The 23,580-nt window shown below is 38.5% G+C and overlaps 1 protein-coding gene across 8 annotated transcripts in view; it reads right to left on the reverse strand.

Moving 5' to 3' along the window:
- The window catches only part of Sh3kbp1 (SH3 domain containing kinase binding protein 1), a 346,801-nt gene that overhangs the window by 208,825 nt on the left and 114,396 nt on the right, over window positions 1-23,580 (reverse strand). For all 8 annotated transcript variants that reach the window (XM_010643666.3, XM_033760274.1, XM_033760276.1 and 5 more), the window contains one exon: window positions 859-982. In XM_010643666.3, coding sequence (XP_010641968.1) covers window positions 859-982 — 124 coding nt within the window. The remainder of the gene's footprint in view (window positions 1-858; window positions 983-23,580) is intronic.

Genomic DNA, 23,580 nt, shown 5'->3' on the forward strand with positions numbered 1-23,580 from the left:
TTGCCTTCTTTTTCTTGTTAATGGAACCCATTGCTAATACACTTCCTGCTCCCGCTTTGGAATGGCTGTCTGTTTTCCTTTAAGGAAGTAATAAGCCTGGAGAAAAGCCGGTAGCCAAAAGCTGACCTACTATGGGTCCCACCTGACCTACTGTGGGCCTGCTTAGCTTAGCTCAGCATGTGTCCTGGCTGATCCAAGGTCAGGGAACCCTGTGAGGGAACACTCACGGTTCAGATTTGAGTGGGAAGGTCTCTTCAATCTTATATTCTCTCTCACATTGTTTCAAGCATTTATCACAAAGGTAAGGTGTGGAAGAAAACAAAATTCCAACAAGCTGACACTTAAAAATTACCTTGAGGTCTCAAAAGGGAGAAAATAAGATTGTTAAAGGTGTTCAGGTTCGATAGGTATATTAGCTGTATCCCTGTACATTCTGCCTCATAAACCCAAGTAGGCAGGGTGTGTGATTAAGAGTCAGAAGTTAGACAAAGAATCTGGCAGAATTTGCCTTACATTAAAAGGAGAGTGTGGTCAGATACACACAGCTCAGCCTGCATCATACCATTATCTAAATTCACCTCTCATTCATAAAAATAGATGCGAAAGCAGACACTAAAACCCTACCTAAAAAAGCATCATTCAAGAATTCTGCCAAAACTCATCAAAAAAAATTTATTAGTTCCCTTTATTATAGTTACTATATTGTTACTAGCACTGTGTATGTCCCCAAAATGTATACTGCAAACCAAAAGGACAAACTCCATTCAATTTTTCAGCAACACAAATTTGACAGTTCACCCAGAAGTTTCTGTTGTTTGCTTTTGTACAGGGAGAGGGGTTCTTTCTCCTTTGCCATACCTCGCTTATTGGTTCTTAAAATGGTTTCAGAAGACAGCAAAGAGTTTCCACTAGACACATCGTGCATGGGCTTTTCTGGAGCTTTGTTGGAGAGAGGGTCTTTCTTCATATCTTTCTTTATTTCCTGTGAGAACAGAGAAAGGAAAATAAGATTATATCCAAAATTCTAGGATGACTCTCTAAAGTTTCATCTTTATAGAGGTGAAGTATTGTAATACCAAGTCAGCACAACATAATATTTTAAAAACACCATTTCCTGTGTTTTCATCGTTCTTACCTTACATGTACTAGAGAAACACCTAGTCCTGTAAAGTAAACTAATGCCCAGTATGATGAAGTGACCTTATGTAATTGTGCTCATTCCATGTGACCATCAAGAAAATGACTGATACATAAAAGTCACCACACAGCTCTAAATGACAGTTTGTTCTTACTTTTTGAACAACGACAAGCTTTCCCAAGCAGATTCATCCTGTAAAAAGCCTTCTGATTTCTATTCTTCTCAACAGGGGTTTAGATAGCTATGTCCTCAAATCACCATTGTGCTCACAATACTAAACCCAAAAAATGATTTAAACTCATTTAGTCATCAAATTCCTCTGCCTTTTCAACTCTTGACAAAGAAAAATTAACAGCAAATTAAAATAACCTTCTAGGCCAGAGGTCAGCAAACTATAGCCCACCACCCTGTTTTGTAAATAAAGTTTCACAGAATACAACTGCATTCATGGATACTACATATGATTAACTACTTAGACGTTACAATGGCAGAGAAGTTGCAAAGGAAACCAAAGCTTAAACTATCTAACTTTTGTACCTGGGATTGAACTCAGGGCCTTGCACTTGCAAGGCAGGTGAGGTGCCAATGAGCTAAATCCCGGCCCTATCTGACTTTTTACAGAAAAAGTTCACTACTGACCCCATTCTTGGTGGTCTCTCACTAAAGCTCCATGAAGGCCTAGATTGTTTAAAACTGATGGCTGATCTAATTACAGGCTGAACATCCATAATGCAAAACCCTGAAGTCTGAAATGCCCCAAATCCAAAACTTTCTGAGCCCTGATGTGGCACCACGAGTGGAAAATTCCACACCTAACCACATGTGACAGGTTGCAGTCAAAACGTAAGTGCACTAAAAATACTATTTGAAAATACCTTCAGGCTATGTGTAAAGGTGTATATGAAACATAAATGAATTTCATGTTTAGATGGGCCCCAATTCCAAAATGTCTCATTCATTAAGTGCAGATATTCTAAAAGTAAAAAAATATATTAAATCTGAAACACTTCTGGTCCCAAGCACTTTGGATAAGGGATACTCGGCCTGTATTTCAAATTACTTTAAAAACTTACATAATTCTTTGCAAAAGTAAGAATAGATGCTCAAAATGACAGTAACTCAGAAAGTGCAGATTTGTACATAGGAATCCTTCCCAAAGGAGCAAGGAATTTCTAGGCTTGTTTGAATCCATGATCACACTAATTTAGGAAAAAACCAAAACTTAAGAACTAGACCTGAAGCCTGGCTGAATACCAGGAAGGACCTACAGATAAGAAATGTGTGTTTTAGAAAGAGGAAGGTTAAGAAATGGGGATGAGTTCCCTTTATAGAATGAGCAGAAAGATAGCAAATTAAGTCAGGGGCCCTGATTAGAACTGAGCAGAGGTTGGGGGTAGAAAAAACAAACAAGTGTGTCAAAACACTGCTATTGCCCCTCTACTTTGTATACACCCAAGTATGGTTTAGTTACCATACCGATTCCCCAATTGCTAGCTGTGTTCATAACAGCCTTGCCCTCTCTTCCTGCCTCACCAAGGCCCCACCGGAAACCAGCAAACAGGGCTGGTGCTTTGCTGGGCTGAGAGTTTCAGCTGGTGTTGCAGAGCGCTAAACCGGCAGAGCTCAGCCCCAGGCCAACACTGGTACCTCTGCATAGCTCACAAGACTGTGTGCACATGTGTGTATGAACATGACACCCACCTCAGCAGCCACAGCACCTGCTAGAATAGCAGTTTCTGGGGGTTCCTGTAGCTTCACAGGCAGACGGCGTCAGGGGACAATCTGAAAACATTGCCTGCCTGAACGACGTGCCTGCTAAGCCACATGATGGCTGCCAGCCAGCTATGGTTCCAGAAGTAAGGACAAGACACCAAGTACATTCATTTCTCCAGTGGTTGCTTCTCTGAGGAATAATGGTTGCTCAAACCTCAATAGCATGGATATGACTGTGTAAACAAATTTCTCCACCTAGACACAATATGATTTAGTAATACAATGTCCAAGTTTGCCAAAGAGTGAGTCCAAGAAATTCAGTGGGTCTGGGGAGACATGACCAATGTTTGATGAGCACTAACTGCTAAAGGCAAAGCTGGGGAAGGGAAGGTGAGGATAGGGGCAAAGATTGTAAGGCTAGGGCAGCCAACGGCTAAGGCTTCAGAAGTCATGCTTCTCAAGAACGCTCATTGCTTGGTGCTTCACAGCAGCACACTGATGTATGAGAAGGACTAATCTGATCAAGAACAGCTAGGGCTGAGAAACGAGCATCAGAAAAAGGGCGGCTCATAAACCCCAGATTCCTTCATTTTCCCAGTGACTGTTCACATTTGCTAGACAGAGAAGTTCAAGGTTGACCCGATTTCTTCAGTTGCTTCTTAGGCTGAAGCAGGGAGAAGACAAAACTTAAAATACGTCCCATTTTTTCCCCAGAAAAACCACAGGAACATGGGTTTGGCAGGGAATTCAGGAGACTTCTCACCTAGACAACACCCAGGCTCAATGCAGCCCCACCCAAAAGGCCAATTCCTTCCTATGACCGGCCCCTTCTCTCAGGGGTATGGGATCTGTCTTATTTAATACCCTATCATCTACCCACTTACCCAAGATGGAAAAGTCAGCATTAGCTCCCCTGTCTAACTAGTCACACAGTCTGGCTTCATCTATTTCCTCAATTTCTTTTTCTCTCCACTTCTCCTCTATACCTACACAGTGAAACTGACTTTCTCTCTCTGCCCCCTCATTTTGCTATAGATATATACTATATATTATATTAGTATATTATATTATATTATATATAGTATATAATTTGCTATATATTATACTTTATTTGCTATAAATATATATCAAGCAAAGGACTTGAATAGACATTTCTACAAAGAAAATATACAAATGGCCAACAAATAGAAGATATAACACCCTTTCAAACCCACTATGATAGCTAGAATTTAAAAAGATAGAAAACAACACATTTTCAATGAGAGGGAGAAAAATGCAACCTTATATATTACTGGTAGAAATGTACAATGATGAGCCTCTGTGGAAAACAACACAGCAGCTCATCAAAAAGTTAAACATGGAACTATCATATGACCCGGCAATTCTCTTAGAGATAGATATACTTAAAAGAACTGAAAGCAAGGACTCAGATAGATACTTGTATGCCAGTGTTTACTGCAGCACTATTTACAATAGCTAAAATGTACAAGCAAGCCAAGTGTCCGTGAACAGACAAAGAGATAACCAAGATATGAAATATCTATACAATGGACATTATTCAGCCTCAATAAAGATTACAGTTCTTATACATGCTACAACATGGGTGAGCCTAGAAAATATGCTAAGTGAAAGAAACAAGACACAAAATGACAAATATTGTATGATCCTATTTATATACAATATCTAAAAGAGATGAACTCCCATAGACAGAAAGTAGATTAGAGGTTACCTAGGAGTAGGGGGAGGAGATTGAGGTGTTATTATTGAGAAGTTACAGGATTTCTTTCGGGCTGATGAAAAGCTTTAGAAATAGTGGCGATGGTTGTATAACATTACGAATATAATTAGTGCCAATGACTGTACAGTAAAAACAGTCAAAATGGCAAGTTTATGTTATATGTATAACCATGATAAAATGATAATAAAATAATCAAAATGGAAAAAAACCCACATGAACAGTATCTAACTTTTGTATGCTTACTGTATGTCAAACCCTACTCCAAAAGCTTCAACTGGATGCCAGCTTTTCATCTGCACAAGACTCCTACTCACAGACACATACACCAAGACACAAGGAGCTAAGAAAGCAAGCAGGGGCCCAGGTTGGAGCACCACCTGCCTAGCTTCAGAGCTCATCTCTTAACCACACTTGCCCCATGTCCTGCCTAGATTATAATGTCTTCTTGCTACCTTTGGTCTCTCCCCTCATAGCTCAGCCTCCTCAGTGCCACAAGGAACATTCCTCAAACAAATGCCTGTTCTTGTCATCTCCCTACTTAGATCTCCAATTGTTTCCAAAAGACCATGAGCCAAACTCTTTTATTCAAAAACATTTCAAAACACAGCAAGCCATAAGTTCCTGTGTCTGCTTCTGGATAAAAATAACTGATGTGTGTGCTGCTCTCATAGTACCAATTACCATGCAAATACAAGCTGGCCAACACCTTACGTTCACAGAATTCTGACATCATAGGCTCCTATCAGTATGCTCTAAAAATGAGTGATGATGTTAACAATCATAGAACATTACATTGGCAAGGATTTATATAAATTAAAGTGCTTTCACAGGATTTTTTTTCACTTGCTCCTTCCAGTAACACTGTCAGGAAGAGTCTGATTTTGGCAGGCATATTTTTACATATAAGATGTAGTCAGAGAGGACCCAAGAGCAGACAAAAGCCACATAGCTAGTCAGGTGCAGAGTCAGTGGAGGAACCAAACTCTGGGCCTCTTGGGGAAGAGCTCTCCGGCTGTAACTCATCTCTCAAGAAGAACAAGTGTCACGACTACGATGGAATGGACACCTGAAGTCATCATTCTGTCTGTGGCTCCAGTGGGAATAGTAGCTTCTCTCCATGCTTAAAGGATACAATATACCCCTTTACACATTAAACCCAAGTCTTGAGGCACAAATCCATGAAGTGCCTTATCATCCACATAAAACAGCTCCTCCTGAATTGGGGAACAGACTTGGCACTAGAACTCCTGCCTCCCCATAGCCTCCATACCTGGAGCTCTCCGAGGTTCTGATCCAATTTTGCAGGACTTGGAATTTCCTGGGAAAGTGTTCCTAGCCACCCCCCGCCATACATACACTCAGTCTCAGCTTTCTGACTGCTAAGCCCATTTCTTAAGAACCTTGGTACTACTATCCCAGTAAGAGAGGCTACGCCCTAGGCCAGAATTGTGAGGCATGAGGGCTTATGGAAATTCACACATATATGCCTGTATGTATAAATTAGCAATCATTATACTTGCTTAAAGATAGGACAGAAGAAACAGGCTATCAGCAAATCTCTTTAAGTGTTAAAAGAAACTCCAATTCTCTTTAGCATGTTCAGATGGGGCCATAATTCATGTCTTCCTGCGAGGTGACTCTGATATATGCATGACTGCCCCATTGGATGACATGAGACAGTCCCATCAGGTAGTACAAGCCACCTGCTGGGACAGTCACACATGTACCACCAGTGGTTCAAGTCAGCAGGAACATGTTAATTCAACTCCAATGTCTAAACAACAAAAATATGGCATGTATAGCAAAGCAAATGCCATCAACAACATATTGATGCTACAATAACACTTGAGCTGTGTCATGAGGACCAGTGGAGAGAACGCTTCACACTGTTCTTTCTTCCCAAAGGCATTATGCTTTGGACCTTTTCTTCCTATTTCACATTATCTATTATGCCTTTTGATCCTTATTTACACTTTCAGTTTCTCACACCAGAGAAACTATTCAGTACTTACATATGTGTGTCCTATTTATTTCACTTAAGGGTATGTCTTCAATGTGCATCCATTTAGCTATAAATCTCTGTAATTTCTCATTCTTCGTGGCTGAGTAGTACTCCATTTAATTTTTTTTAAAACCCACATCTTCTGATTCAGTCTCCAGGTGATGGCAATTGGGTTATTTCCACGTTTTAGCTATTACAAACGGTGCCACTCTAAACATGGGTGCACATTTATCACTGTGGTATGATTCTTTTAATTTTTTTTGGAAAGATATCCAGAAGAGGGATAGCTGGGTCAAATGGAACCTCTAATCCTAGTTTTTTGAGGTATCTCCATACTGATTTCCACAGTAGTTGCACCAGTCTATACTCCCACCAACAATGGAGAAGGGTTCCTTTTTCCCCACAGCCCTACCAGCACTTGTTATTGGCTGATTTCATGATAGCAGCCACTCTTTCTGGGGCGAGGTAGAATCTCAGTGTTGTTTTAGTTTGCATCTCTCAAAGGACCAATGATGTTGAACATTTTTCCATATATTTATTTGCCATTTCTACTTCTTTATCTGAGAAGTGTCTATTCATTTCTGATGCCCATTTTTGGATTGGGTCTTTAGATTTGGAAGGTCTAATTTTTTATGTTCTTTATATATTCTAGATAGTAGAATAGAGGAACTGCTGGTAAAATTTTTTTCCCACATTGTGGATTGTCTCTTCACAATGTTGATGGTTTATCTTGCTGCGCAGAAGCTTTTTAGTAAGAAGAGATCCCACTTGTTGATTCTTTGGGCTAGTTCCTGTGCTATTGAGGATTTGTTCATGAAATCTTTTCCTACACCAATGTCTTCAAGAGTTCTACCTAACCTCTCTTCTATCCAGTTTAGTGAGTCTGTTTTAATATTTAGATCTTTAGCCCATTTTGATTTTTAGTTTAGTGCATGGTGAGAAATATAGGTCTAGTTTTAATCTTTGCCAAGTTGAAACCCAATTTTTCCAGCACCATTTTTTAAAGGGGCTGTCTTTTCTCCTGTGAGTATGTTTGGCTCCTTTGTCAAAGATGAGGTGGCTGATTTGTTTCTGCATCTTCTAATATGTTCCACTGATCCTCAGGTCTGTTTCTTTGCCGATACCATGCTGTTTTTATCTTGTAGTACAGTTTCAAGTTGAGGATTGTGATACCCCCTACCTTGTCTTTGTTGCCTCAAATTGCTTTTGCTATTTTATTTCTCTTCTTGTATCAAATGAATTTTTGTATTGTTTTCTCAGGGTTCGTGCTGTTGGAATTTCAATTGGTATTGCATTGAATCTGTATAGCAGTGTTGGAAGTATGGCCATTTTCACTATATTGGTTCTTCCCACCCAGGAACAAGGGATGTCTTTCCATTTTCTGATATCCTCTTTGGTCTCTTTTCTCAGAGTGCTATAATTTTCAGAGTAGTCTTTGATTTCTTTCGTTAGATTGATTCCTAGGTATTTCTTTTAGGGGGGATGCTATTGTGAAAGGGACTGTTTCTCTAATTTCTCTCTCAGTGATTTCTGACATTTGTGTACAAGAAGGCAACTGATTTTTGAGTGTTCACTTTGTATCCAGCTACTCTACTGAATCTGGCAATTAAGTCTAGAAGTCTTTTGGTGGAGTTTTTTGGGTCTTCTATGTAGAATATCATATTGTCAGCAAATAACGACAGTTTAACCTCTTCATTTCCTATCTTTATTGCTTTTATTTCTTTCTCTTGTCTAATTGCTGTGGCTTGTGTTTCCAAAACTATATTGAACAGGAGTGGCGATAGTGGACATCCTTGTCTTATTCCTGATTTTAGTGTGGATTTCAGTTTTTGACCATTTAGTATGATATTGGCTATTGGTTTTTCATAGATGGCTTTTATCAGGTTGAGATAGAGACCATCTATTCCAATTATCTATAGGGTTTTTACCATGAATGGGCATTGTATTTTGTCGAACAATTTTTCTGCATCTATTTTAGATGACCATGTTTTTTTTCCCCTTGGCCCTATTAATATACTGTATTACATTTATTAATTTGCATATGTTGAACAATCCCTGCATCCCTGGGATAAATCCCACTTGGTCAGGGTGTATGATCTTCTTGACGATCTTCTGTATTGTTTGCCAGTATCTTCTTTAAGAATTTTGCATCTATGTTCATATAGTTCTCTTTTTTGGTTGGGTCTTTCTCTGCTTTGGGAGGTGATGCTTGCTTGTAGGAATGAATTTGGGAGTACTGCTTCCTTTTCAATTTCATTGAGTCTAAAAAGTAGTGGCAGTAGTTCTTCTCTAAATGTCTTGTAGAAAACAGCAGTGAAGCCATCAGGACCTGGGCTTTTCTTAGTTGTTAAGTTTTTAATTATCTTCATAATTTTGTTGATTGATATTGGGTTGTTTAGAATTTTTAGGTCCTCTTTGTTCAACTTTAATAATTCATACGTATCTAGAAATCTGTCTATTTCTTTTCTGTTTTCCATCTTATTGGTGTACAGCTTCTCAAAGTAGACACTGATGATACTCTGGATTTCTGCTGGGTCCACTGTAATTTCATCCTTTTCATTCCTAATTGCATGGATTTGGGTCTTTTCTTTCCTTTTTTGGATAAAATTGGCTATGGGTTTGTCAATTTTTTTTATTCTTTTCAAGAACCAACTCTTTACCTCATTGACTTTTTAAATATTATTCTCTTAGTCTCCATTACATTGATTCCTCCTCTGATCTTTATAAACTCCTCCTTTGTGTGAGTTTTGGGTTTGACCTAGTAAGTGCTACTTTAAAAATTACACATAACAACACAGAACTTCAGTGACAATATTAAGTGAAAGAAACCAGACACAAAAGGTTACATATTGTACTATTTCATTTACATGAAGTTCAGCAAGAGGTAAAGCTAATCACTGCCACTGCTGAGATCTCTCAGAACAGCAATTCCCTCTGGGAATGGGTAGGAAGGAGCCTGCTAGAGGGATGAAAATGTTTTACAATTTTTTCTAGGTGATTTTTTATTTTATTTTATTTTTTTTATTTATTTATTTTTTGTGCACCAGGGATGGACTCAGGATCCTGAGCTTGTGAGGCAGGCGCTGGAACCACTGAGCTATCCTTGTCTGGATAATTGTTACACAGGCATACACATCTCAAAAGCCGGGCGTGTTGGCAGAAGCCTGTAATCCCAGCACTCGGGAGGCTGAGGCAGGAGGATTGCTATGAGTTCGAGACCAGCCTGAGCTACATCGTGAGTTCCAGGTCAGTCTCAACTACATAGTGAGACCCTGTCTCAAAAAACAAAAACAACATACACATCTCAAAATATTCACTGAACTGTACTTCTAAGACCTCTGCATTTTACTGTAGGCTATTTCAATTTAAAAGAACTATATATATGCTCAACCTGGAAGAATACATTTTCTTTTAAATCAAAATGTGCTAATATTTTGTCTTACAAAATAAAAAACATTAGAAAAGCAACTTCTTGGATATTTGGATGTTCACCTCAGGCAGTAGAAAGCTCTCTGGGATCAACATTAATGGAAAAGATGGTTGCAATGTGCAAGATGCAGCCCATCGAGTGGGTGAGCCAAGGAATGTCTCATGTCATTTACACAGTCAACTGAATGGATCCTTGGTCTCCACCCCGGCTGTGTTCCTCTTATCTTATAGTACTTCTTTCTTTCCTGCCACCAATAGTACATGCATAGGGCAGGGTGGTGCAACAGACATCAAAGGGAGCTCAGTGATACTCTCACCTGCCCAGTAAGCTGGTCCTGGGATTTCCCTCTGCATTAACAGAGACTGGTGAAGCTGGGCAAGGTCCGCATGGGTCAGGATAAAAACAGGGCAGGGAAACAGGAGTCACTCATCAGATGCCTCCCTTTAATCCTGGTCCATTTCTTTCTGGTGGAAAAACTTCCTTTCGATCCAGACATGGTTATGGGATCACAGTTGTGGCCCCTGCGCTAGGTCAGGGAAAACCATTTTGCAAAATTACCACTGGCTAAAGATAAAAGGAAAATACTAAAAACAAGCCATTACACCATATCTACTGATCAAGTCAGTCTTGAATGGATACAGAGTCCTAGAAGTAGCACACTGCTCCCACCCATATATGTATTATCCTCCTCATCACAGAAAAGGCAATTCTGAGGAGCAGCCATCTGGAAGCGTGTTCCCTGGGCACACACACTGCTTTTGTAGTAATTGGCTCCCTTCACCAGAGTCCAGTCTGTCTCAGAACACCTGGGGAGACACAGCAAGGCTTCTGAGAGCAGTAGTACAGGGGAGCTCTAGCTGAATTTGGAAAAGTCTGTTTCTTTAAAAAAAATAGACCTGACAACCACAATAAAATACCCATCAAACCATAAGGGCACCAATTTCATTAGAGAGAATTGTAAAGGGGAGAGCACACACAAAGAGTAAAAATATGGCAAGATATGAGGATTTGAAAAAGACAGGAGGGTAGGCATACTGGTATTTGTTATATGCTTGAAATATTTCATAATTTACCCTAAAAATTACATAGTGACACTATGTTGATGTATCTTGCCACAATGGCTTTCCCATATTTACAAAATATGCTACTTAGAAAATGCTTTGACATGTAATTATAAATATACCAATGACATTTTCAGCTCAAAGCTGAAAAGGAAAAAATGTTAAAAGGAACAAGATATGTACTGCCATGTTTCTATGTCAGTCTTCAATTACACATGCGCAGCATCATATACTTGCAGTACTACCTCCTGAGAATCAATGAGAAAGCAGGCAGAGACATAACAAGCACACAAGAGCAAGAAGCTCTTGACCTGTAAACAGGAATGAGCAAATGTTGCTAAGAGCACAGCTAGGTCTAGGTAGTGGACAAGGATGAGAAGGTTATTCTTGCACCCTGAAGAGATAATACTGCTTCCTGATATACAATGCAATTACCCATGTCACAAGCAGTACCCGTTATGCTCACCCTCGCCCTACTAAACATCTACATGATTACCACGATTCACTGGATGAAAAGGTGTCAATACCAACCAGAAGTTCAGGTATTCTTTGGAGGGTACTTAATATTTGTCAAATAATGGCAAATTAAGTAGAGTGTTGTGGGCAAGGTGACAATCTACAGATAGGGGAAATACTCAATTTAGCCCAAACCCATGACAACATGGAGATCTGTGTCATCCCTACAAAGATACGAATAGGATTCAATGGTTCACTCTCAACTTCTCACATCACAAGATTCAGATCTGCCTTAAAAGTGGCAGGAAAAGGTAATAATAGAAAATTCACAGGGTGTCTCATTTTTTAAAGCAAAAATACTTATTTCTTTATTTGACTGGGAATATTAGATATTCTAAATGAATTTGTTCATTTAAAAATTAAACTTCGAAAGCACTAGAAGAAAACATGAAAGACTGTTTTTGCAATCTCAGAGTGGGAATGACAATTTGACACTGATGCAGAATCCAGATGCCACAGAAAAAAGGGCTGATGAACTACAGGAAACTATAAATACAACACAGCAAAAACAAAACCTCATCAAACTAAGACAAAAGGCAAACTGGGGGAACACTGTTACAGAGAGAGAGCTACTTTAGTGAAGTATCAGCAAAAATACCAGTAACCCAACAAAAAATAACAAAGGAAAGTTCACAGAAAAAAAAGGAAAACAACACAAATGATTCAAACATATGGGAAAATGCTTAGCCATGCTTATAAGAGAAATGCAAATGATTGTAGGATTCATTCAGTAATACTTGTACAGTGCTTGGTGTACTGGTATTCCCTCGTAACTAGAACTGTAGCACTTATCTACTATATTACAATACTGTTTACACATGTCCTTGCAATGGAGTATGGCCTTCTCAAAATACTAGCTCTGTATTCAGAGCACATAAGTCCAGTGCCTGGCACACAGCTGCTATTCACTCAAAGAATGAGGGCAATGGGGAAGAGTAAGTACAAAACTGTCCAGAAGTTAACACTCTAGAGAGGGATGTATATAATTTTTAAATTACAGTGAGATATTTTTATCTGTCAGACTGGCAACAATAAGCAATTGATAATATAATGTTGGCAAGGTGCAAAGAAGAGTGTCACACTTTTTAATGAGAGCATAAATTGATGTATAAATCAGTACAACCTTTCTGGGAAGCAATGTGGCAATTATCTATTAAAAAACCTAAATGTCTACACCTTTTGACTCAGTGCTTCCACTTCTAGGAATTTAAATTACAAATATATCTGTACATGTACAAAATAGCATATATACAAAATTAATCATTATGGTACGGTTTAAATTATCAAAAGACTGAAAATGTAACTATGTGGCAACTGAGAGCTCATTATAAGGGACCATAAATTCATACTGTGCAACTCTTTCAGGAATGAGACCAGTCTGTATGCACCAATAAGGACAATTACTAAGCAATATTGCTAGATCAAAGAGCATAAGAATGTATGCTGGGATTTCAGGAATTTGTTTGCATCCTTCAATGGGTAACAGAGAACCCACACAAAACAAACCGATGACTGGGGCTACTTTCAGGCGAGGAAACAGAGTGGCTAAGGGAAAGGGAACACATATATTTATCCCTTTTAACTGGTACCACGTGCTTGTGTTAGCTATTGAAATTTTTAATTTAAATTTTAAATAACTGAAATATATTTACTCTTTCTCAATAATTTGATTAATAGCTGCAACTCTTTTTACAAACAAGGAATAATTTGACACTGCCCCCTAATTAGAGTTTGGCTATATCACTACCACTGCTAATTTTAAAGAACCTGAAATCAGTGGCCAGTGATGCGCTATATGCTAACATACAAAAGTCCCCAGTCCATACATTTCATTGTGGGGATAGAAAGGCTAAGCTGTGGAGAAAATTATAGCAGGGCCAATAATCAATTACCTTTCCAATTATATGATATACATATCAAGATTCTTGAAATGCAAATATAACTAATGTCATGACAACAATCAAGAAAAATGCATACAAGGAAGCAACATCAATTTTTATTTGTAGTTCTATCACGGGGAGAGTCCAGTTTGCTTTGATGCCCAGAGTGTAACAAGAACTAAATAGTTCGGGATTCTAAAGGTTAATTACACAACCTCAATCTGAGCTCCCTAAGGGATGGGCACTTTCCCCATCACAGTTTCTTCTGGGAAATTTTTTTAAATGCTCCTTATAACATTACGCCTACTTCCAGAAGCAATGTTCCAAACACAGGAACTGTTAGATCACATACTAGGTAAAGAGACTGCTCTTGCAGGAAAAAAGGAAGAGAAAGTAATGGTCAAGGTCTAAAAACCACTCCCATTGTCTTTCTAGGGCCTGTGTTTCTATGGCCCTTCGGTGGAATCACAGTCCAGGCGCTCTCACATCCTTGTCCCATAAGTGTAGGTCCTGTGTGAGTGGCTAAGTGTAAGGAGTAAGTCTTACTCATCTTTCATTCCCAGGCACAAAATGTTAGTCACTATCATTTCCTCTATTGTTCTTTTAATAGATATTTAAGTACCTAATGTGTGCCAGATATAAATGAAAGCAGTAGATGCAACTCATCAAGGTTAATTTTTACAGTTTAATTGCATCTAAGATTAATAATTAAATGGGGAAAACTGGCGACTTACATATAAAGAAAATGAATACAGCATTCATTTTTCTAGGTCTTCTACAATATGGAATGAGCTCATAATTATTAAGAGTATACCAAGAGCAAAGTATCATTTTAAGGGTTTATATGGAATAGTATACATACTGCTCAGATCCACACTAAGGAATATGGGCCTTTCTTGTCTCCATTTGACAGATGGAGAAAGTAGGTCCCAAGAGGGGAAAAGCACACAGGAAAAAAGTGGCTGGTGAGGCTGTCCTGGGAAGTCCTACGGCCAAGGCCAAGTTACTGTTCCTAGTAGCCACACTACACTCTGTTCATGCGACACGTATGCTCCCTAAGGCTGTTCTCTAGCTCCATAAACTGCCATCTCAAGAGGAAAGACAAGGAAAATATAGGATAAACTTTTAGCAGTAACCAGCATGAGGAAAACAATTTGAAAACCACTCCTCAGTAAAGAAATTCCTGAATTTTTACCAACAAAAAAGCACCTGTTTACTGATTGTTTAAAGAATGTTTATATAAATTTCCATGCAGGATAACTGGATTGTCAAGAATAAATTATTCCAAACCTGTGACAAAACAATGCCATTTCATGCTCATTTCCTGATTAAAGCTTTTAGACAGCTGGGCATTTTCATTTCTCAGAGCTGTAGGGAGCTATGCAAATTTCCACACAGCAACTCTAAAATCATTAATCTAAGAAAAGCATGTGCCAACAGAATACTGGATTTTATATTGTTTCAGTAGGGGAGAGGAGGGGCAGGTTAATCTAATTACCCTATATGTGGTCACCTGACTACAGTTACCAAAAAGATCAAATGCTAAGCTGTAGGATCAGCAGCAAACTCCAAAGTAATGAGGCATTTCACATCACAAAAGGAATGGAAGGGGGATTCTTATGCTGCTTGAAACCAAATACTGTAGCAATAAAAATAATCACACTGAGCTTATACAAATGATAGGCAGAGTATTTTAATTATCACAAGGAGCTCGGGCATAACTATAAATCAATGTCTCTCCTTGCCTCACCCACCCACATATGCACAATACACATATGTAGTCAATAAGACCAGAAGATTCTTCTAGCGAAATTGTCTGGAACTGGACACAAGCAGACACCTAGAATCAGGCTCACACTGCAGCCACAGCCTTGCACATGGCACTTATTGCTCAGAGCCTGCTACTGTTATTTCTCTCTCCAGTAGGCAGCAGCTGGGTTTGGAAAGGCAGCAGCCCCGTACAGGCAGCTGACACTCCAAGATCTGGCTCTGATACTGCTAACAGAATAGCCTCCATGCCTCAAATTTATTAGTTGCAAAATGGAAGATTATGGTATTTTGAAGACTGCTGAATGTGATGGTGTACACCTGTAATCGCAGCACTTGGGAAGCAGATGCAGAAGGATCATATGAGGTTTGAAGCCAGCCTGGGCTACATAGTGAGACCCTGTCTCAAAAAACAAACAAAAAAGATATTTTTGAAGATCAAAGGAGATCTTGTGAATGAAGGCATAGCCTCTGGGACCTAGGAATCTGAGACTTCATACAAACACCTAGAATCATGGATCTTACAGAAATCTCAAACAATTCACTCCTATGTCCTCTATGCGTTCTCCCTCCTTCCCCCCTCCCCTTCCTTCTCCTCCCTCCTCCCTCCCTCTCTCAGAAAGCTCCACCAAATCAAGAGAGTAAAACAAGAAAGATGATCCAGGACCAGAATCCAAGACACTGAACATGAAAGAGAGGTGACCAGAATTTCCTGGCTACCAGGTGGGCAGCACCTTAAAGAGCAACCAATTCAGAGTGCAGCAAGAGTTGGAGCGTTCCGGGGAGACTGCTATTACTTCCCAGGGGAGGAGGGAGAGTGGGGAAGAGAAAGAGACAGGAGAGGGAAAAAGATTTTTAAGAGCCATCAAACAATGTATGATCAAAATATATGGTGAATGTTTAAGGTTTTTAAAAAATTCATTACAATAAGACATATTGCCATTAATCCCCCTCAAAATACTCCCCTTGCTTCGAACACAATTAGCCCATCATCTTGACACTTTCTTAAGCAATTCTTTTTGGTGAGTCTTTACAAAGTGTGATTAAAAAAATACAATGAGTGCTGCTGCCAAGTGCCATCCAACAGAAAGGTAGGCTCATATAAACATTATGGTGTGTCCTCACCTACCTTACTCACCAGATCTGGCACTGTGTGACTTCTGGCTCTTCCCCAAAGTCAAAATGATCATGAAAGGTAAATATTTTCAATTGATTCAGGATACTGAAGCAGCCATGATATCACAACTAATGGCACAAAAGAGGATTTCCAGAACTGCTTCAGAAAGTGGCAACAGTGATGGGATAAGTGTTCCAAACAAAGGAGAGTATTCCATGGGGGATTAATGACAATGTGTCTTTATTGTAATCATTAAAATTTAAACATACACCCTATCTTTCGATCATACCACATCCACATATTCACATCTTGTACCATTTAGTTCAAGGTATGAGTTCAAGATTTAGTTGTCATTAGACAAGAAAGAAATACTGTCTCCAGGGAAAATAAAAAGTTATATGAGGAAATTAGAGTATATTCTTTCTTCAATAGTCATCAACATTACTGCATTAATGAAAATATTAAATATAGATTAAATTAAAACCTGAGATATGAGCATATAGGGAGAATGGCTATTGCACAGGGCAGGAGATGAATTAAAACCTTTAGCTACCATAATAGTTTAAAGATAATGTCTACAACCAGCAAACCAAGAGACAGAAGTACATGGGTATTGTTCAGAAGTATAGAAGTAAGTACTAGAAGCAACAGCCAGAATGGAGGTGACTGCCTCCCAGAAGTAAGACAAAGCACAGGGAGAAAGAGTGAGGGATCACTGAATATTCATATCTCTTTTAGCATAATATAACCTATGAAATTGTATGTATTCAATCAAAAATGTTAATAATTTAAATGAATATATACCTGCTTCAAAAATAAATCAGTCAAAACGAAATCCATTAACCTGTATTAATATGTACTAATAAAACAAATAATGAAAGAGGGTGTACAGCAAAGGTAAAAGTGTACCTAATTCCCCAGTGAAATCTCATTCCTCCTCCCCTAAAAACCATTAATGAGTTGTGCATGTGTGTGCTTAAACGCTGTTTCACTGTTGTTGTTTTGCTGTGTATTTGTTTTTGAGATAAGGTTTCACCATGTTGCTCAGGCTGGCCTTAATTTCACAATCCTCCTACCTCAGCTTCCCAAATAGCTGAGACTATACACATATACCACAGGCTTCCCACTTGTTTTTAACACAGATGGGCAGATATAGTATGTGGCATTTTGTATCTTACTTCCTTTAACAATGTATTTTCTCCATAAGTTAGAGTTCTGCCCCTTTCCCAAAAAAGCTGCACAAAATCCAGCTGTGGAATGGACCAATAAATAATCCGGTTTTATTGGAAAGTAGATTTTGGAATATGGAAGTCTGACCAATCAGAACCATCCATGTGAAAAGGTGCAAAATCAGAATGGGGTGGGTACTAAGAGGAACATGGCAAAATGAGAGAATGGAAAATTAGAGCAGAGATAACCTCCTTTGGGACACAGTGATGTTAAAAAAAATTTATATGCTTGTTGGCCATTTGTATATCTTCTGTCCATTGAAGTTCTCTGCCCATTTTAATTGGGTTAATTTGTTTTGTTGTTGTTAAGTTGTAATTCTTTATATATTCTGGAAAATAACTTCTTATCAGATACGGCAAATATGTTCTCTCATGCCCTGGGCTACCTTTTCATTGTGCTGATTATGTCCTGTGATATATGAAAGTGTTCGATTTTGATACAATCTAACTTATCTTTTATTTTTCTTGCTCATGTACTTCCATCTTAGAAGAATCCTTGTGATTGTAATTTCAAAAGCTTAAAATCCTTAACTCAGCCAGGCATGGTGGCACACACCTTGTAATTCCACTACTCATAAAGCTCAGGTTTGGGGATTCTGTTTGAGGCCAACCTGGGTAACTTAGTGAGACTGGTCTCAAATTATAAAATAAAAAGCAGGGGGTGAAGCTTGGTCATACTAGCATTTATGAGGCCCTACGTTCAATTTTCAATATTGCAAAACAAAAATCTTGAACTGAATCACATCTGCAAAGCCCTTTTTGCCATGTATATTCATAGGTTCTTGGGATTCAAATGTGGACATCTTGGGGGGCTATTACTCAGATTACCACAGTCCTTATCTTTCAAATGAGAACAATGGTAGTGTTTAGCTCAAAGAGGTATGGAAACAAAATTAAATCCATGACCTGAGCTTAGCACAGGGCCCAGCATATAGTGTTAGTTCTTTTCATGACAGAGTGTTACAGGAGAGAGGACAGGTATGATCAAGAGTAAGCTGGGGACACTCATTGTGTCCAAAGGAACAACATGCCTACTTGGTAATATGAAAAGAGTAGGATTTGGATGGCCTGGAAAGAGCAGACCAGAGTGAAACTTACCAAATTTTCTCCTACATTTTGCTATTAGCATTAAAATCTCAGAAATCTTTCTTTCCCAAGAAGCTGCATGTGCTTTCAGACAGTAGCTGTGGGGTGATTTTTTTCTTTATTTATAAGAAAACATACTCAGCTGAATTTCTGAGTCTCCTTTTAATAAACAATTCACAAACTTTTTCCCAGCAAATTATTTTTAGAGTAGAAAAGGATTTTTTTCAAAAGAAGCAGCAGCAGCTCATATTTATAAAATTTGTCCTCAAAGCTTAAAAATAGATCTAAAAGTTTAGTGTCACCCCTGCCCCATCCTTACCATTCAGTACCAGAAAAAGCAGACACAGCATGCTTCTGGGCCTCTGGATTTTTAAAATTCAGTCTCAGCTAATCTCTCCTCTCTGAATTTTCACAGTAAATAGCAGGTGAACAGAATAACGAAGGAAAATAATCACTACTGATATTATTCTCGTTTCTTCTTTCACACATGCTGGGAAACTGCAATAATTAACTAGCTGAGATACAGAACAATTTCTCAACTTGCCCTTGTCTTCTACTGATAAACCTTCTTCCTGCTCCCACACCAACTGAGTTGCTTAGCTTTGGTTCATGCAGAGCTTTGTTTTTCTTTTTGTTTTTTTAACTTGCAAGTTAATTTGTTCTGAACTCAGAACACAATGGGGAGCCTGACAAATGGAAATACAGAATGGTTTTAGGTCAATCTTAGAAGCACATGTCAATAAGAGCACACTGTGTTGGTATCAATTTTCCAATTGACTGCAGTCGAACACAACATGGAGACACACGAATAACACACTCTACCCGCAACTTAGGAGACTTCTACTCAGTCCAAAACATAGAACAGAATCTCAGGATCTATCATCCTCCTCAGCTGTCTTGTTGCTCTACATCCACTTAAGCCAGTCAGCTATAACCACCCTGGTTCAGCAGTAAGAGGGTACTTTCAAAAGGTTCAATGCCATTTTAGAATCTCGAGGCTCCATGACATGTTCAAGGGGGGAAACCATACAACAGTTATCTGCAGTTCAGTCAAAACTAATAGCATCACTGTACAATTCACACACATAAGAAATCAGAATTCAATAAATGCTGTGTCCAACTCCAATAACTATTTAGGGTGGAGCTAAGATTCACGTAATGTGACTAACTCTATGACCCAACCAAATGATGAGAAACATGAGCATTTCTGGACATACCAATTTCAGCTGGCATTTATCTTAGAACTTAGATAATACATATGAGCAAAGAACTGTGTTTTCCTTGAAGGAAAAGAAACAGACTCGAAACAGTTATTTGTAGTATCTATATTTAGAAGAAACAGGATATGCTGAGTTTTCAACATAAAATAGATGTTTGTAAAAGAAAGATTAAAATGACATCCACATTTTCCAAGACTGATCCCCAATCCTACGTTTTTGATCAGTTACACCACATTGATTATTTTAGACATTTTATGGATATGCTGTTGGAGACATTCAAGTTGAAAAGGCAAAGAAATGTATATATGTATATATTCTTTACTCTTGCCCTGTGTAATGTTTCCCTTATAGAAATACAAGAAATGTCTTGTTAGCTGCAATGAGGTTTTTACTGCATTTATATTATACTGAACAATACCATTGGAAAGCTGCACTGTAATTTATTCTCATTGCAAATAGTCACGGCATGATTTTGCTCCTTTTCAAAGCAGTATTACTGTGGCGTGACCTGGCAAGAAAACAAAATGGAAAAAATGGCTTAAGTATACAAAGCTTTAGGGACAGATACCCAAACCTATGGGGTCCTGTGGTAAGATTGACTTTATTCATGACATAAAGCTTCCAAAATGCACAGGCCACTTCATTTTTTTTTCTCAAACAGATGTTCAATAGTGTGTGATCGCAATAAACCATGAGACTGAGCTCTTACATTCCAGTTTTAGTCCTAAAGTAATGAAAATAAATAAAACTTCTAGAAAATCTCCTAACTTAATGTAGCCATCAGCTCTAACTCTGGATCTGCTCTCTAACCAATACTATGCCACATTTCTAAATAGTAAATAAGCCGTCCAATGTCATATAATCACAAAACCAGAGATTAAAGTCCAAAATTTTATTCTTTCTGTTCTTATGTTGAACCTTGAGAATTTCAATCTACAACCCTCCTCTCTCTTTCTGTTATCAATTCATTCTCTAAAATATCATTCATACACACAAATATCATTCATACACATATACAGACCAGAGGGTCTTATCCTGAGATTCATGGAAAGACATCTAAATCTGAAAATGGAAAAGATTATGAATAGTTTAGCAATGAACTATATATGGCAAGCAGACATATGAAAAGATATTTAAATATATTAGTAACAAGATATGAATTTCAAACAATGAGATGTACTGCAGGACCCACTCAATTTTTAAGGCTGATTCAGGTTAAATATCTATCCCCTCAAACATTTATCATTTGTATGGTGAAAACCATTCAAAATCCTTTCATCTAGGGTTTTTGAGATACACAAAGTTTCTATCCACTGTCACCCTACAGTGCAACAGCACACTAGAACTTCTTACTCCTATTTAACCAAAACTTAGCACCCATTGATCCACCTTTCCCCATCTTTTCCTCCCTTACTATCCCCAATCTACTTTCAACTTCTAGGGGATCAATTTTTTTATGCTGTGTATGAATGATATCATGCAGTACTTATTTTTCTGTGCCTGGCACAGTTCACTTAACACAGTGATCTCCAGGTCAATCCATGTTGTCATCATTGACAGAAGTTTGACTTTTTCTGGCTGAATAGTATTCCATTCTGTGTATGTACCTGTATGTACCACATATTCTTTTTCCATTCATTGACTGATGGACACTTAGGTTATTTCCATTTCTGGCTATTTTTAATAGTACTGCAATAAATATAGGAGTACAGATGTCTCTTTGACATACTGATTTAATTTCTTTTGGATATATGCCCAGTATGAGAGTTGGGGGATTATATGTCAATTCTATTTTTAATTTTGGAGGAACTTCATATTGTTTCCCATAATTGCTATACTAATTCACATTCCTACCAAGAGTATGCAAGGGTTCACTCTTCTCCATATCCTTACCAACACTTGTTATCTTTTGTCTTTTTTCATAATAGCTATTCTTACTTAGGTGTGATCTCACTGTGGTTTCAATTTGCATTTTCCTTTTGATTACTGGTATTGATTTTTTTTTTTTGTCTACCTGCCAGCCATTTGTTTGTCTTGAGAAATGTCTGTTTAGGTCTATTGCCCATTTTTAAATCAGGTTAATTGCTCGCTCACTGATGGATTGATCGATTGCTATTGAGTATATGGAGCTCCTTATATATTCTGGTTATTAACCATTCATCAGATGAAGGAGAGTTATTTAAATCATTGTCAATAACAATGTAAATAATAATTTTTTTTTTTTTTTTTTTTTTTTTTTTTTGCTACTGGGGATCAAACTCAGGTCCTTCTGCTTGCAAGGCAGGCAGCAGAACCACTGAGCTAAATCCCCAGCCCAACAATGTTTTTTTTAAAAGCTCAAGTTATTATTGACAATAAGAGAGTCCCTTCTGCTCCTGGGAGTGCTGTAAGGAAAAATGAGCTCAAAGAGTTAAAGAGGAACCTTTCAATAAAAGGAGTTAACAGTCGCCTCTAACAGCTTTGAGAAACCTAGTAATCCTCAAAAAAGAATTAAGGGAAAAAAAGAAATGGACAAAAAGAGGTCAAAGGAAAGCTAGAAATCAAAAAACAAGGCCTGGGGCCAGCTTTTTAAAATTCAAAGAGAAAATTCTAGAGCTAATACTGTAGAAGGGCTATTTTCCTAGCTTCCTGAGTCACCACCCATGCTCCCTCATTTCCTTTCCTTTGTAACGCTGAACATGAACATAAAAATTAACGAGAGCTGCAATAACAACTCCCAGGAGGGATGGACTGTGCACAAAAGGAAGCATTCAGAATTCTGAAAAGATGAAATTAAAGCCAAATAAGAAGTACATGGGTGGTTTGTCAGGGCACCTGGTGAAATATAGGCTGTAAGCCCCCAGTTAAACACGATTTTGAAAGTTCCTGTTATCCTTTCCTCCTGTGTTCCTCCATCCTTGTGACAAAAGTCATATGATCATAAGAAAACCAGCCCCTGTGAGGGGCTCTAAGGCACACCTATTTTTGTCTGGTGCAGCCTTTCCACAATTGGTCAGAAACCAGGTGTGGCACAAACCCAGCCCAGCCCAAGAATCCCTGGGGGCAACTCATTTATAAGAGTAAGAGAGACAGACACAGGCAGAGACAGGAACAGAGCCAGAAATGGACAGACAGACCCACTCACGGATGGATAGAGGCAGAGGCACAGACATAACAGATACACGTAAAAAGTGATACAGACACAGATCCAAATGGGCACAAAGATAGACACAGAAGCAAACACATGGAGAGAAGAGACACCCACAAAAAGAGATGCCCCAGGCCCTGAGGCAGTCCACAGCACAGGTAACCTTAACAGCTGTGTTCTATTCCTCTTCCCACCTCTAGCTCTCTGAGCTGTCACTCATTATAGGAGCTCCTTTGTCCTAGATCACAGCTCATGCTTTCAAATCCTACCATACTTTAAATTATTCAAACACAGCAGAAAATACATTTTTTTATTTTCTATAACTGTAAAGCCACAGGTTCATGTGCATATCTGAGTCATCCACATTCACAAGTCTTTTACCTTCTTCTTTTACAATGTTGACAGTATTTCTGAACTCAAATGCAAACTTTATCAAATGATTCAGAGTGCCCCTCCTCTTCCTTCTCCTCCTCCTCCTCTTCCTCTCTCTCTCTCTCTCTCTCTCTCTCTGTCTCATACACACATACACACACACACAAACACACACACACACACA

The sequence above is a fragment of the Fukomys damarensis genome, unplaced genomic scaffold (assembly GCF_012274545.1).
Source record: "Fukomys damarensis isolate Sample0158 unplaced genomic scaffold, DMR_v1.0_HiC HiC_scaffold_39, whole genome shotgun sequence".
Taxonomy (NCBI): domain Eukaryota; kingdom Metazoa; phylum Chordata; class Mammalia; order Rodentia; family Bathyergidae; genus Fukomys; species Fukomys damarensis.